The 15,024-nt window shown below is 44.7% G+C and overlaps 1 protein-coding gene across 1 annotated transcript in view; it reads left to right on the forward strand.

Annotated features, from left to right (window-relative positions):
* Nucleotides 1–15,024, forward strand: part of PDIA5 (protein disulfide isomerase family A member 5) — a 97,883-nt gene that overhangs the window by 54,694 nt on the left and 28,165 nt on the right. The window contains exons 12-14 of the mRNA XM_027461140.3: nt 10,849–10,919; nt 11,954–12,117; nt 14,601–14,731. Of these exons, the coding sequence (XP_027316941.1) occupies nt 10,849–10,919; nt 11,954–12,117; nt 14,601–14,731 (366 nt within the window). The remainder of the gene's footprint in view (nt 1–10,848; nt 10,920–11,953; nt 12,118–14,600; nt 14,732–15,024) is intronic.

Below are 15,024 nucleotides of genomic sequence, written 5' to 3' on the forward strand. Positions count from 1 at the left end.
TATTGGAAATATTCTAGTGGTATCTTTCCATAAGAAGTTTCAACCTGTCTCTGTTGATGGTAATCAGTCTAATTCAGGTGGAAAATACTTGTTCACCACTGAAGGTTTGCCTTCTGACCTCAGCCTTGGCACCAGCCAAACTGGGTGTCTCAGAAAAAAAGACAAGTGTCTGGCTGGTGTCCTCAGGGAGGGATCTCAGGTGGTTTCCCAGGAGCAGCAATAATAGGGCCCAGGTGCATAGTTTTGATCAATCCTTGGTCAAAGATAACTTTGTGTGAGCAGGGCTTATTACTCGGCAAAAGTTGAGGGAAGAGCGGGCTTTGCAGAACATGGTGTAGCCCTACGAAATGGCAGGGGGCTGGAAGCCAGGAGCTTGCCAGGATGTAGGCTTCAGTCAGGAGTCTGCTTTAGTCTCCTGAAAGGTCTCTGTAAGCTTTGACAGCCCAGCCTCGTGTAGGAACTCCACTTTTTAAATTGGCCTTTCTGCACGGGCAGGGCTTTAAAAGTAATTGTGCCAGTTCTTCTGATTACAACATTGCTGAATAAAACGAAGGCAGGCAGTTCGGTGCTATGTTATCTGCAGGCTGAAATGATTGCTGGAACCCCGTAGTGTGTAAGGTAAGCCGTGTATTTGGAACTTCAACAGATGCCATACCCAACTGATGCGGCTGCATTTACTCATCCGTGGGGTGATGCACAAGCCAACACATGTCAAGGTGTGTGCTGTGGGCTTGATCCTGCTCCTGCTGGAGCCAGTGCAAAATACTCTCCTTATTTTTAGAGCAATTAAAAAAAGCTTTGAACAAGACACTTTCTGAACTGTCAGGTAGCTCATAGGCAGAGCCCAGCTGCGTTTGGCTTCTTGCTGAAGCAGGTGTCAGGATGGGAAGAAGTTGCAGTGCCCTAATCACCGAAAGGTTGAATTGTTGTTCAAGGGCACGTGGGTGATGAATGTTGCAGTTTTAAGAGCCTGGATACCTAGGTGAAGAAAAGAGATGTGCTTAAGTTTCAGCGGAGCATTTCCTGACTCTTCCCATCCCTTAGGTGCCTACCTTTAATGTTGCTTTAATGCATTTTTAATGGCACGTATAATAAACTGTTTCCCTGGACAAGCGTAAATTGTGCCAACTTTCTGTTCGCTGAACGTATGCACTTCTTAGCTGTGTGCCTTGCTGGTAGGCTCCTGGAACAGATAAATTCTTCGTATAAAACAGGAAAATTCTTGGCTCCTGAATCCACTTCCAATGAAGTGAGTGAGTTTTGAGTGTTGATTTTGGAGCGTTAGGGACTGACATTCAGACCAGGGTCATCAATACTTAAGTGTGCAAGTCTACAACAGGGCGGTGCTTGATACTGTGTAAATTTGGGTATCACCAAAACAAACCTTGGGATGTGTAAATAGTTCAGTCCAGTGGCCTCCCGGTGCCATGACCTGCCTCATTAAAGTAATTACAGCAGTGATTTTCAGTGGAGATTTTAGGCACACATTAAAACATGAGTTCTTGAAAATGCAGCAAACCAAGAAAATGAAGAACCTGACATGAATTTTTTTAATGACCATCCCACCTACATTTCTTGAGGGATTAAAGATAAAAATCAATATGGGTTTTTAGAGGTACTTAATATAAATAGGAATATGGAAAGTATAAAAATCCTAATAACTAGGTTGTGCAGTAAAACTTGATAGGATACTTAATGAAAAGGGTGAGGACAGTAATGAGACTCCTTTGTCTCTTTTGTGTCAGGCTTTTGATAATGTGGCGTGCAGTTCATATAAGAAAATCCTTTCTGAAGCAGTTTGTGCTCTTTGAGCAGGGTAAAGTCATAAAAAAGGATGATCCAGTGATAAAATTGATAGCCTTGGCCTGGAGATGTAAAAGTTTAGTTCCTTGACTTGCTTTGATTTGTACGATTGACGCATGTTGCTAAATATTGGTCCCCGTTTCCAATCTGTGAAGTGGGGATGACATTTCACCTGGCAGGGGAGTTCATGTAGCCAGCCACAGACAGACTGCGAGATGCTCCAGCACTGCAGCAGCTGGGGAAGGGAAGGCACATTGCAACTAAGCATTGCGAAGGCTTGGGGAGCAGGGAGGAGGTAAGATTGTCATCCACAACGCAACACCAGAAGCACAATCAGGCTTCTGGCCCCCAAGTTTAGGAAGCCTTGGCTGTGACTGGGAGAACACACGGCTGGGCCAGGATGATCACCCACAGCCTGATTAGCTCCTGGACTCGAAGGGAATAATAGAAATTTTCAGAACAGAAAGAGTAGCAAAACCAGACTTTTGGGGTGTTTGTGACTACTCTGCCTTTGGGCTGGGTCTTGACCTGCTCTGTGCCACGGTGCTAGGGACAGAACAAGAGGACAGGGTGTGTAGCTTGAGGAACTTATCTCCTAGCAGCTGTGAGTATTTTGGGAGTGCTATGCAGGAGGATAGTAGAGGTGAAAAGCAGGGAGCTGAACTGTAGACCCATGGTTTTTGTGAACTTTGCGAGATTTGTTCAAAATGCATCTCTGTATGCTAGCCTCCAATATGGAGCAATTAGGTTCTCTATTAAGGAAGGCATTTACGAAGGCTATTCCAATCAGAAAAAAAATCTTCCCGTAAATGTGTGGCAGGTGGTGTGAAGGGAACATTAGCTTCTTTGGGGATTTGCTGCCTCATTTCTCCCATTACTGCTGTCTTCCCTCTCTCCTAAAAAGTCCTTACAGTCCTACCGAGGCAACTGCAAGGGAGTAGCTACAGCTGCTGGAGAGACGAGGGGCAGCCCAAAGGACACTCACCCTGCTCTCCCCATCTCTGGGAGCCTTGGTAGGCTTAGTTATTCATCAGAGCAGTCTCTTAAAAGATTTGGGTAGTTTTAGCTGGCCTTTTAGTCCAGTGAGAAGTCTGCGTTTGTGTGTGTGGCCGGGATGAGACTGTCCTGCAAACTTAACCCCCGTGTACTCATAAGCTGTTGATGCCTTTGTGGTGAGTCCTGATAGGAGCGAAGCGTAATTTATTTTTATAGGTTTACTTTGCTCGCCTCTAATGACCAGTTAACAGCAGGAATTAGTTTTAAGAATTAAGCAGTCAGGTTTATTTCTTCTGAAATAAATTAATTTCCTTGCCTGGATGAGCTTAATATATGGTGCAGGGTTCTCATTTGGAAAGAGCCTTACAATATCTCTGCTGCTTGAATCGTTACCAGCAGAGTTTTCATTATCAAGTTTATCTTTCTAAATACTTCATGGCTTCAATTTTTATTATCCTGTGAAAGGCAGAGTACAGAACTTACTTTAAAGGGCAAATAACGAACAGAGAAACCTACAGTGGAAGATTGCTTGCCTGTCTGTCTGCTCCTTGTGCCCTTCCAGAGGGTGAGTTTGGCAAGTGGTGCTGTCTTTGAGTTACTAATAAATGAATCCAGTGCGTTGAGGTGTTGCGCTGGTGGTGGAGGTGTCTTCTGGGGTCCTGCCTGCTTGTGGTTAGCAAGACTTGTAGCACATTTCTGCGAAGTAGGTGACTGCATCTCAGCTGGTAACTACTTTTGCTCTGATCTTGGCCAGGAAGTGTCCGTGATATCCCTTCCTGATGCTTCCCTTCTGTAGGTGACTTCAGTAATAGCCAATGTGACCATATTTTTTTAACCCTCAACCTTCAGTGCTATGGGATATAATTACCTTTCCTAGGGAAATCTCAATTTTGCATCCAAGTGGAATAATTACGGTCTAATGGAGAAGGAATCCTTCTGGTGGCATTTTTCATAAACTCTCAACAGTTTCACCTTGAGGCAGCCGTGCTGTTGTCTCCCTCTTTCATATTGCAATAGGGGAAGATTAATTTTCAACGCCTACTCGGGGCAATGTTCCTCCAAGCTGATGTAGGAAGTGTAATTCATATCTCCCAGTGCCAGCTGATCCACCTTCCTTCACTTCTTTTCCCACCTAAGAGGGATGGGAGGAGGCACCACTGTCTCCCAACACTTTTTTACCAGGTGCACCACGGTTTTGAGGAAGAGGCTCTATATGTGCAGCGTAATCTCCAATAGCTGGAAGCTGAAGCCAGATTTGGAATGGAAATGAGGAACCGTGCAATTTTTGTTGTTGGGCTTTTTATGTTAAATAAAGATGGTGCTGAGCTTAGAGAGCTTTCCTGAGCCATGGAAGATGGGGGTATGTTTTTCAAAGGTTAGCTTCAGGAGCCCAGCTCAGCCAGGGCTCCCTGTAGCGCTGAGAGATGACTCTGGGAGCAAGATGGAGCAGAAATCTCCTCTCCACAAATCTTTTGACATAAATGCTCTTTATGTCAAAGGAGATGTGCTCTGATGTGCTCAGAACTGAGGGTAGAAGCATGTTTTATGCAGGAGGTCGTAAGAATTGTCTTCCTCAAAGCCCCGTGGAGGCAGCCTGCGGGACCAGCGGTGTTTCAGCCTCCTTTGCTCTGAGTTCCCTCTGCCGAGGTCTGTTGCTGGCTGGAGGCAGCCCTTCTGCTGGACCTGGGAGAACAGCACCAATGCAGAAGGGATTCCTGGAGCTTGGTTAAACTCTTACCAGTTTGGTCTGGTTTATCTTAATGTAATGCAGTGATCTAATTGTGTTTTTGGAGGAAAAAACACACCAACTTGTTCTTTAACTGTCTAAAAAAATGCCATTATGAATATTCTGTTTCGGCAATGCTGGGGGAAGTAATTGTGTCAGCATGAAAAAAGATGATCAAGAATTGGATTTCAAATGCTTTTACCTCTGCAACCAAGGCAATCAAATGCGGAGCTGAGGCTCAGCTCACTCCACGTGCATCCCTATGTACCAGGAAGGCGCCAGGTGGCTCACGTGGCTGATCAGGACTTTGTTGGTATCCACATGAATCTCCTGCTAGTGCTCCAGGCTGAGCTTCTCTGTTTTTTTGAGTGCTGACAGCTCTGCACCGGGACATCCGTGCCTCCCGTGCGTGCTCTGCAGCACGTGCAGGAGGTGCTCCCCAGGGATGGGGTCGCTACCGCCGCAGTCACGTGCTGAGCGAGTTGTAGTCCCCTTGGGGCACAGCTGCGTGGGGCCAAAGAGCTGCTTCTAGGGCAGGACTTTCTTCTGCTTGTGCACAGTTTGTGGTGGTGGCAGCAGTGGGGATAGATGCTGTGCTGCTCTCCTGTCACTGGGATGAACTGCGCAGCCCACACAGCCGAGGCGTTGGGCTGCAGCTGCAGAAATGTGGCATGACTGCACTAACCTAAACCAATGAAGTGTTTTCTTCTCATTCCATATTTCTAGTTCCTTAGAGTTTTTTCCAGGCTGACCTTTTACAGCCCCTGTACAGCCAGGAAGCTTTTGCTTGTTATCGATCCCTAAGAAAAATTATGCTTGGTCAAATCAATCTACCTTTACAAGTACGGTAACAGGGTAGGGGCAGTCTGAATTTGTGTACACATGCATACACAGCCAGCTGGTGAAAATTAGAACTCAATGCAGTGTTAAAGATGTTGAAGCTGCTCGTGCTGATCTGTTAAGAAAGCATCAAGTATTGAATCTCTCGTCTCAAAGCATCGGGAATCTTACCTGGGAGGGCAGCGCTGCTGTTCGGAAGGAGATGGATGGTTTGGAGGTGTGAAAAAATTCTCAGAGCAAGTACTGGAGAGAACACAGAATGCATAAAATTTCTTGAGCCCCTGGTCCTTCCTAAGATGAATTTTTTGTAATAAGCAGAAACCTGGAGCTCTGCTTGTGGCCTGGGTCCGAGGCAATGAGGTTTTGCGGACTGTTAGGACCATTACGTGAACATGGCACCAGCAGGGCTAGAGATGCATACCTGTGCTTGTGGGGAGAAAAGGCTGCTTTCATCTTGGTTTGCACCCTCCCTCCCTGACGAATTTGTGGATGATTTCCCATCAGATGTCTGCAATGCAGACGGCTAAATTATGCAAGGGAATCTGCAGCTGCTGTAGTTTATGCCCTCGTGCAGTGGTAAAAGAGCTGTAAGCTGCCTCGTGTCAGGCTGTAGAGTTACTCTTATATACTGGATAAGAAATCTTTGTGTAGTAAAAACTTACGGCAGTGGAGAATAGACTGGTGTTCTCACACAAGTGATGAGAGGGCTGGGGCTTGCGTGTCCTTGCTCTGGCTCTGAGGATTAGCATCTCCCCACCACATTCTTGCTTTTATACGTACAGGTGTTTGGGTTCCGAGTTAAAAACAGGGTGCATGTAAGGGCTCTGCTGCGTTGAGAGGTCACTGCTCCTCTGGGACTAGGAATGGAGAAATCAAAGGGATTTCCTCTGGAGTTATTTACTTAGAGTGAAGGTGCATCTGATTTTTTTTTTTTTTGAGATAATTTTTCCTTGGAGTTGTCAGTAAGTCCTCTCTGAACGTAGCCTGAACTGCCGGTGACCCACCTGCAGGACACGTGTTCTGCTTCAAATTTCTTTTCTCATCAGGCCAATGGAAATGTTTTTGGTATGCGGCTATAAATGTGCGTGGAGATGGCACGATACAATAAATAGCTGGTGCACGATAACAGTACCCAAGCAGGCTGTCGATAGCAGACATTTAATGATTCTTTGAAATCTTTATTTGCAATTTAATTTGTCTCTGGGGTTCTTCATGTCAGAAATTCCTTATCCACAGTTGCCGGGATGCTGGTGTTTATCTCTTGCCTGTCACGTACATTTCAGATCGTCAGACAACGTTGTGTTAAAATGAGAGGACATGACCAAAAGCACAGTGTTTATTTGTATAGCTGTAATAACCCGAAACGAGCAAGCAATACATGACAGAGGCAGAGTTTTATGTTTCGAGGACAGCACTAAGACAGCTTTTGCAGGAGCTTAGCTGGGGGTGCTTGGCTGCTCCTCTGCAGGCAAAACTTGGTTTTAGCAGCGGAAGTGTTTGAGTTGATTCCCTTCTGAAAATGTCTGGAGCAGCTGCGCTCAGTTGTGAGTCTCTGCTGCAATGCCAAACGGGCTGCTACAAACAAACACATGTGCTTAGGGGAAAAAAAGGTTGCTCAGTGCACTCGGTGGCCATCCCTTTGCTGGTGTGCTGCTCAACCTTGCACGTTAGCCTTGCTCTGTCCATGCTCGGCCTTTTTATCTGCAATGGACGAAGTGCTGGTGAGTGCTGTCCTCTGCCCTGCGGTGGCTTTCTGGAGGGAGCTGTGTGTGGAGACCCCAGCCCCCATCCTCCTGGGTGCAGCTGAGCTGTGGGATGGCAACTGCACTGAGGGAAGGAGCTATTTATCTGCCTGACTATGCAGTGCAAATGAGAAGATTGATTATAAATAAACTGGGAAAACAGAATTCTTGCTTCATTTAGGCAGCTCTTTTAACCAGCTAGCGAGAGCCTGGCTTGTACTGCAAGTCCTAGTGCCGATTTGTAGGCTTTGACTTGTTCGTCCTCTTGTATCACTCTTCCTTTAGTCTTACTCTGTGTGGTCTTTCCTTTTTAAGCAACTTGGACCCTGCAGCCTGGGTCTCCTGGGGTCTCCTGTTGTGCAGGTGGAGCCAGGTGAGGTGTTCAGGGGACAGGTGAGGTGTCCAGGACCTACAGGCACCCAGGGATGGTGTCTGCTGCAGGACGGAGGGTAACTGATTTGTACTTCCCTGTCCTCTGACAGAGCAGAAGGAGGCTGTGGGGTCCTCCTGTGCCTCCAGGTCCCTGCTGTCCCTTCAGCATTCCCACCAGCAGAGGTTCAGAAGAGGCTGCAGGGCATCCTTGTGTTGGCTCTGACTTTCCCCATCTCACCTGGGACTGAATGAGTTCCTTCCCTCGCTTCGTCTCTCAGGTTTAATGTCAGTATACACTTGACAGAACAGTGCATCTTTTAAGAGCACATCTGTCAAAGGTGCCCACTACAAAGCTGGGGCTTCCTTCCACAATCCCAGCTGACCTTATGCAGCACTTCGGAGCATCTGGGCTGAGAGCCCATAGGGTTGTTATTTTCTCATTCGTTTTATGAACAGAGAATCTCTAAAACTAGAGAAGTTTAACGCAGAGGGATACAGCTGCTGCGGAACAACATAATGTGGCAATCAAAAGAGAGGCAGTGACCTTGGTATTCATTTAAATGACTTTTTCATTGGCCTTGAGAATTTAATGGCAATCCTCACAGGATTATTGAAAGGTAGGATAAATAATCATAAGAGAGATGAATTGATTTGCAGCGTGTAGATCTGACTTCTGACTCGTCTCTCCCCCTCTCTGCCATGGTAGGCAGAAGCAGGCTGTGGCACGCAATAGCAAAATTCTCATAAAGATGGCCAGATAAACATCGTTTATCGTGGGAGAAGCTCTTGAGATTTGTTGTCCCTGTTTCAGATTCAGTTTAACGCGCTGGCTTTTTTTCCAGGCTGACATATCATGCTGTCCTCTGCCAGGGGTAGAACAAGCATTGCATGATAAAGATTTGAGGACTTCACTTTGCATTTAAGTGCCTTTAAAGACCTGATCCTGCCTTCCCTTTATTTTAAGCATGAGTTAGCAAGCTCTATGGAAGTCTGTAGTGCTGTATCTGTGTGATGTTTGTGAAAGAACCCAGAACGCTGGCATTTCCTAGTCTGAATATCCTTCCCCAAAATTATACTTCCATGAATTTCAGATGCTTTAGATTTATTTTTTTTATTTCCTGAGCAAAGTATGCTTAGCTCATTTCTTCTTTTCTCTGCACAGGTATGTGGAGACTCAGGTTGTTTGATGCTTTTGGTTGATCAGATCTAATATTAATAACTGGGGAATATAGTGTAGATGGTGTGTAGATACAGTATCTCGCGCACAGTATGAAGTTTGCTCAGGCTGGAGGACACGCAGTGTAAAGCCTGCCAAGGTGAACTTACCTCTGCAGAAAAGTCTTTTTTCGAACAAATTTGAGCTAGCTAATTCAGTGAAGCTCCCAGGTATCTGAGCTGTGATTCGAGATGCCCTTTACTTAGAAGTAAAGAAGAGCACAAAACGAATAAAGTTCCTGCTCCTAAAAGGAGAAATAAATCAATTCAGGCAGGTGTCAAAGGGAACTGTCAGCCCATTCCAGAAAGCCATATGCCTGCAAGTTTTCTGTGGGTGGCAAATAAATCATATTGCCAGCCTCTTTTGTGCCTTTAACCAAGGCAAGCAGTGCTGAGACAGTAACTCTTCCTCAGCCTTTTTCAGCTCCTTCCTGAATTCACCTCTGAAGCTCTTGCCTCAGGTTCCCAGTTCGGTCACACGTGCTCTCACTGAGAACCAAAAAAACAAAAAGCAAAACCAAAAAGCAAAACTTCAGCCTGCAGCTGAGACCCCTTTTTGGCTGCTCCTACCAGAATAAAACATTGGCTTTGCTCAAAGGAAGTATGCGAGGCTGTTAATGCAGCGATCACTGTGCAGACAGCTAGGCAGCGGGGACTGGAGCTGGTGTTTGAGCTGGAGTTTGCTGTGGGATCAACAGTTCGGGTGTTTGCGTAATTCTCAGGTGGGATTTGGACACTCCTCAAATCTGTCTGCCCTGAGCTGCGGTCACAACCACAGTCCTGCTATAAGCATGCCCGGCAAGCTCGGAGCTCTGCAGAGGCCCCTGCTTGCTCGGGGAAGTCACCTCTGATCTGATGCCCTGTCACTTCTCGGCTGTGAGCAGTCTTTGGCTGGTTGAGTTCCGGCTCAGGTTAGTGCCTGGTGGCTTTGTCAGTCGTCCCGTTAGTGGGGATCAGAGCAGTTCCGATTTTCATCCTTGCTTGATTTTCTGTGAGACAATGATGTAAAAATAGTCCCAGCCCCTTTGTCTGTATGCCTCAGGAACTGCTATTGCCAAAGCCATATTGAAACAGATTGCTCGCTGGATTTTCTGTTACAACTTTCAAAAGCTCAGCAAAGTCTGGGCTTTCAAGTGCCCATTCCAGCAATAACAGCTGAAGAAAGAAAAGCAGGCTGCTGCTGCAACCAGGAGGAAAAAGCACAGCGAGGGCTTGCAGAGAAGGTTGGATTGTGGTGGGGCCAGAAAACTCAGCGCCTGTTGGGCCACGCAGCGAGCCTGGTTCCAGCTCTGTGTGTTTGAAATCAACACACCAGGGCTGGGTGTTGATCCTGGCTGTTGATCCTTGGGCCGGGACTGCGGGGCAAGGAGGGGGCTGTCCCCAAGGCACAGCATCCCCCTGCATCACAGCAGGGCCCTCACCTGGTCCCAAAAGCTCAGCTTGCCTGAAAGCAAATGGTGAAAGCGTTTTCGTTTGCACCCAAATAATTTATTTTAAATCTGTTTTTCTCGTGCACTCATTTATTTTACTTTATTGTAATGTCAGCACTCGGCAGTGAAGTAATGGCAGATCTCTCAGGAGAACTTGCACGAGCGAGAAAGCACCATTATCTTGGTTTTACAGGCCCTGCTTATGTTGAGAACATATGTGGTGGTGTAATTATGCTGATGTGATTAAATCAGTGCAAATCCTTGCTGGAGGGACACGCCGCACCGCTGTAAAGCGTAGCTTATTATCAGCGCAGTTTAGTTCAAATTACACGACTCAATTAAGCTGTGCTCGTAGAAACCTCGGCTTAAAGTCAGGAAGTCACGTGAGGGTCTGTGTTGGATTTTTACTGCAGATAAAGATTTGGAAACTGAAATGGGTGAGGCTGTGCCTCACCCAAGAGCATACTAGAATCAATGGGCTTGACAACTACTGCCCGTAGTACTTCCTGAGAGGGAAGTGAGCTGGGTGAAGATTTCTTTCTTCAAAGTGTAGTGACCACTTTGGAAAATGTCCTAAATCATTGTAAGGCTTTGCAAATAAAGTAAGTAAAATGCATACTAAATTCTAGTAAATCTCTACCACATGGTTTTGGATTTTGGTAAGGCTGGATGGGTCAACGAATAACCATGGTGTGTACGAATTAACTGGATTTTTTTTTGGCAGGGTGTGGGCACTGTAAGAAAATGAAGCCAGAATATGAGAAGGCTGCAGAGTTTCTCCACGCAGCCAGTGATGTAAGTTAATTTCCTTTATTATATCCTTCTAATAATCAGTAATAAATAACTGGAGTAATAAGTGACTTTTATCCCTACAACAAATTCAGCTGTTCTCATCCTCCCACAGGACCCTTCAAAATGTGCTTCCAAAGTACAGTCTCATCGCTAATGCATGAACCCTGCCAAAGTCTTAGAAAGAACATTCTGTCTTGAACGAAAACAAAATCGAAAAATGTTTATGTATTCTGCTGCAGGCCTTATACGTAATATGATCAAATCCAAAATGGATTTTTTTTTTTGCCTTACTTAAAGGCACTGAATGTGAAGAAACACAGACTTTTATTTATGAATTAGATTTGGGGGAAAAAAAAGGGGGTTGATCCCTCTTTCAAGTATCTTGCTTTTATGGTTGCATCATTCCATTAGCATCATCTTAAGTGCTCCATCAACATGGAGCTGGAGAGGAGAGACCTGATAATACAAGTATTAGTATTAGTGCTATTGATTCAGTCCTGCTCTCTGTACGCCATGCAAGAATAGAAGCAGGATTAATCTCCCCAAACTCAAGACATCTTCAGTAGAGACATTGAGTCCCTTTATAACTATAAAGGTGGAGGAGAGGGGGATGTGCAAAACAGGTGAATCACATCCTACAAGTGATGGTAAAAATGGTCCATGTGTAGATGCCCGTGAGGTAGGGAAAAATGAATTTGCCTTAAAGTAAATTTGTCTTTAACAATGCCTATTTGCCTTGGGAGGAATGGACTTGTGGGAGGAAATGCCGTTTCTGGGAGCAGCTCTTAAGCATTACAAAGCATTGTCTACAGGGAATCTTTCTCAGAAAGGGGAGGAGAATGGGTAATGTGCTGGTTACATTTAGTCCTTAAGATATCGCTTCCTGTTTTTGCATCGGGCCTGTGTATCTGTACTGAGAACCTGAGAAAGCGGAGGCACCTAAGTCATGAGTAATTAATTTCCCCAAAGTCCACTGCTTCTTGCCAGAGGTGTGGGTACATGTTCTTGTGATTTACAGTCAGTATTTTCTGTTTTAGAGTCCAGGTGTCCTTGCAGCAGTAGATGCTACCGTCAACAAGGCACTGGCAGAAAGGTACCACATCTCAGGCTTTCCTACTCTGAAGTATTTTAAGGATGGAGAGGAGAAATACACCCTGCCACACCTCAGAACGAAAAAGAAGATCATCGATTGGCTCCAAAAGTAAGTTTTGAGGGTCTGAGATAGTATTCACATTCCTGGCTGCTGTTTCCTGAAGACTGCTTTGTGAGGAAGTAAATCCTAAAACCTAGCTTTATCGGCTGCCTAAATCCCTTGCTAACAAAAACAAATTGAATTCCAGTATTCAAAGCCATACAAACGTGTATGTTAATTATGGTCTCTAATACACCAAATCCTTTATTTGCTGCGGGGTTTTTCGTAGTTGTCCTGGTAATTCTTTCCCAAAATAAATATTTTTCAAATGCATGCTAAGCCTCTCTCCGGAGAAGGAATAGCAATGGCTCTGAAAAATAAACAGAACATTTGTTGTTCCCTCTTCATACTAAGCAGCAGATTTCACTGTAAGTAACTGAATTTCTGTAGTTGTACTTTTCTCCTTCCAGCATTTCAGAGCCAATGCCTAGACTACCTGCTACATGGGGCTGAAAGAAAGGCACCCAGACCAACTGAAACAGCACCTTTGTCTGCACTTCCCTGCTTTCCTTGGGTGGTGCGCTAAAATATGCAGAATTTGATGTACAATGAAAATAATTTCATTTCAAAGAAGAAAATTGCTGGTACAACTCTCTCTAAATATTTAGGAGTAAAATACGTATTTCTTTTAAGTACTGTAAGCCAAATATAGTTTCTGCACTATTCACTGGAAAAAAAGCAGTGTCTGTCTTTTGTGAGGTCATTTAATCATTAAGTGCAGATGGCATGAGGAGTGCAAGCCTAATTTTTCCAACTCCTGTTGGGGGGGGGGGGGGGGAAGGGATTGTATCTGAGTGCTTCAAATCAAATAATAAGTTTGGCCTGTTAGCATCTTTGTCACATGTTGGGAAGTTTTATCTGTATCCTACTTTTACACACAGCACTCCCTTGGCCTCCTTGCTTACTCAGCTTCAAGTTGCTGTGTCAGTAGTGGATGTTAAATCGCTGTCCTAGTTCCACCAGCTTGCTGGGGTATTTTGAAAACTGTGTCATTTTAATTGGGTTAAACACTTAGGTTGACACTGCGTATTCGTATTGGCATTGGAATAAGCAGGGAGGAAGAGGTGGTTCATCCCTTCCAGATCCGCCTGTGCCTCTGTAAGATTTCTGCCTACTGCCTTTGGTAGCCAGTAACACGGGGGCACAGACTTCTTGTCCCCTAGCCTAACTGCTAGATGCTCTCCCAGCTTGAAGTGCAATGGTGTAAGATGCTTGTTTGCTGACTTGAGATAAAACAGCAAGAGCTCCACTGAAGCTGATGGAAATAGGGATGTATGTAGGGTTGCAGGCTGGAGATAAAATTTCAGCTTGTGAAAACGTATCCCAGCGAGTGGTCTAGTTGCAGCAGTACGAGTTGCAGCTCTGTTGCCTGGTTTGTTTGTGCTGTCTGTCGTCTGTGCTGCCACACGATAGTGTTACCAGTATCTGGGTAGCTTATTCCAGGTCAGCACGAGGAGGTCTGTGTGAGATGAACTCACACCTCTGGCTGTAACTGTAATCGATGATAGCTCACACTGACTGTGTGCGTGTGAAAATTCAGATCAGCTGCCCTAATTCTATCGCTAACAACTGGCAAATCGATATCGATGGAAATATGATGGATATCCACCAACTGACCTTGAGAAGAACTTTAAAAATTTAGATTTTCTTCACTTAGTTTTTATGTACCTGATACAACTTAAAATGTGTCATTCAAAGTGACAGGAAAGTCTGAAAAGCTAATTTATTACCAAGGCGACATATGAAGGTCTTTATACCATGGCTCCATTCTGATGATTTTATATAAGTAATCACTATTTAAGATACAGCAGGAATGAATTTAATGAGTCTGAGAGAAGTCTGTGAGCTGGTGAATAGCAGAAGTTTTGTTAGAGGTGCTCTGGATGTGCAGGATTGCTCTGATCTAGTCAGTATGTGCAGTCATAATTGAAACCTGACATTCTCTTTATCAAGGTAAAATATTCCAGTTCAGTCACCCCCAGTCTTCCAACTGGAATGATGCTGATTATTGCATCCTGGCTTTAATATCTGAATTCAAGAGAAGGTCATGAAATTCTTTACAGAGGTTTGTGTGATGGCAATAAAGGGTACAAAAAGGATGTTTGAATGGAAGACGCTGTCCTATATTGGTTGCCTTTTGATTCCACCTGCTTGCTGTTCTCAATTCATGCCTACGGATGACACGGTGATATTAGAAGCAATGTTCTTTTTAGCCAGATGTTGGATGTAATGTAGGAGATCTTTGTTCTGCATTCCTATTCATATGCTTCAGTGAGATCATTTAAATTATATTTTTACTGAGTTTTAGAAATTAACGCACATTTTTGTTATCACCTGGTGTCAGAAATATTGAGCGTGTTTTCCTACTGCCCAGGCACCCTGATGGATTGCTCCTCCTTGGTTCCCTCAGAGTACTAAGCAGGATGTGATGGCCTTTTGCATATGCTTCCAGAAACATTCTCAGACTAATCTCATTCCATTCCTTTTTCTAGTCCTGAAGCACCACCTCCACCTGAGCCTGCATGGGAAGAAAAACAGACTAGTGTTATCCATCTTGCTGGAGAAGACTTCAGGGAGTCCTTGAAGAAGAAGAAGCACACCCTTGTCATGTTCTACGCGCCATGTGAGTAAACAACACTCCATGTGCTTGAGTTTTATAAACCCTACAGTTTACGAACTCCTAAATTAATTCCTTCACTGTCCTCAGGTTTTGTGAGGGTAAAGAACTGATTCCAAATGTAACTGCATGGGGCACTATTGTATGTGTCTCTGTAAACTGGAAACAAAACAGTATGCAGTGTTTATTTAAAGAGTTACTGTGTTAATGCAGACAAAGCAGGCAGGGGAACAAAAAGAAAACAGATTTATTTTTCCTCTGCTGTATTTTATGGTCCGCATAACAAAATGTGATCTGTT

This window comes from Anas platyrhynchos, chromosome 7, assembly GCF_047663525.1.
Source record: "Anas platyrhynchos isolate ZD024472 breed Pekin duck chromosome 7, IASCAAS_PekinDuck_T2T, whole genome shotgun sequence".
NCBI lineage: Eukaryota > Metazoa > Chordata > Aves > Anseriformes > Anatidae > Anas > Anas platyrhynchos.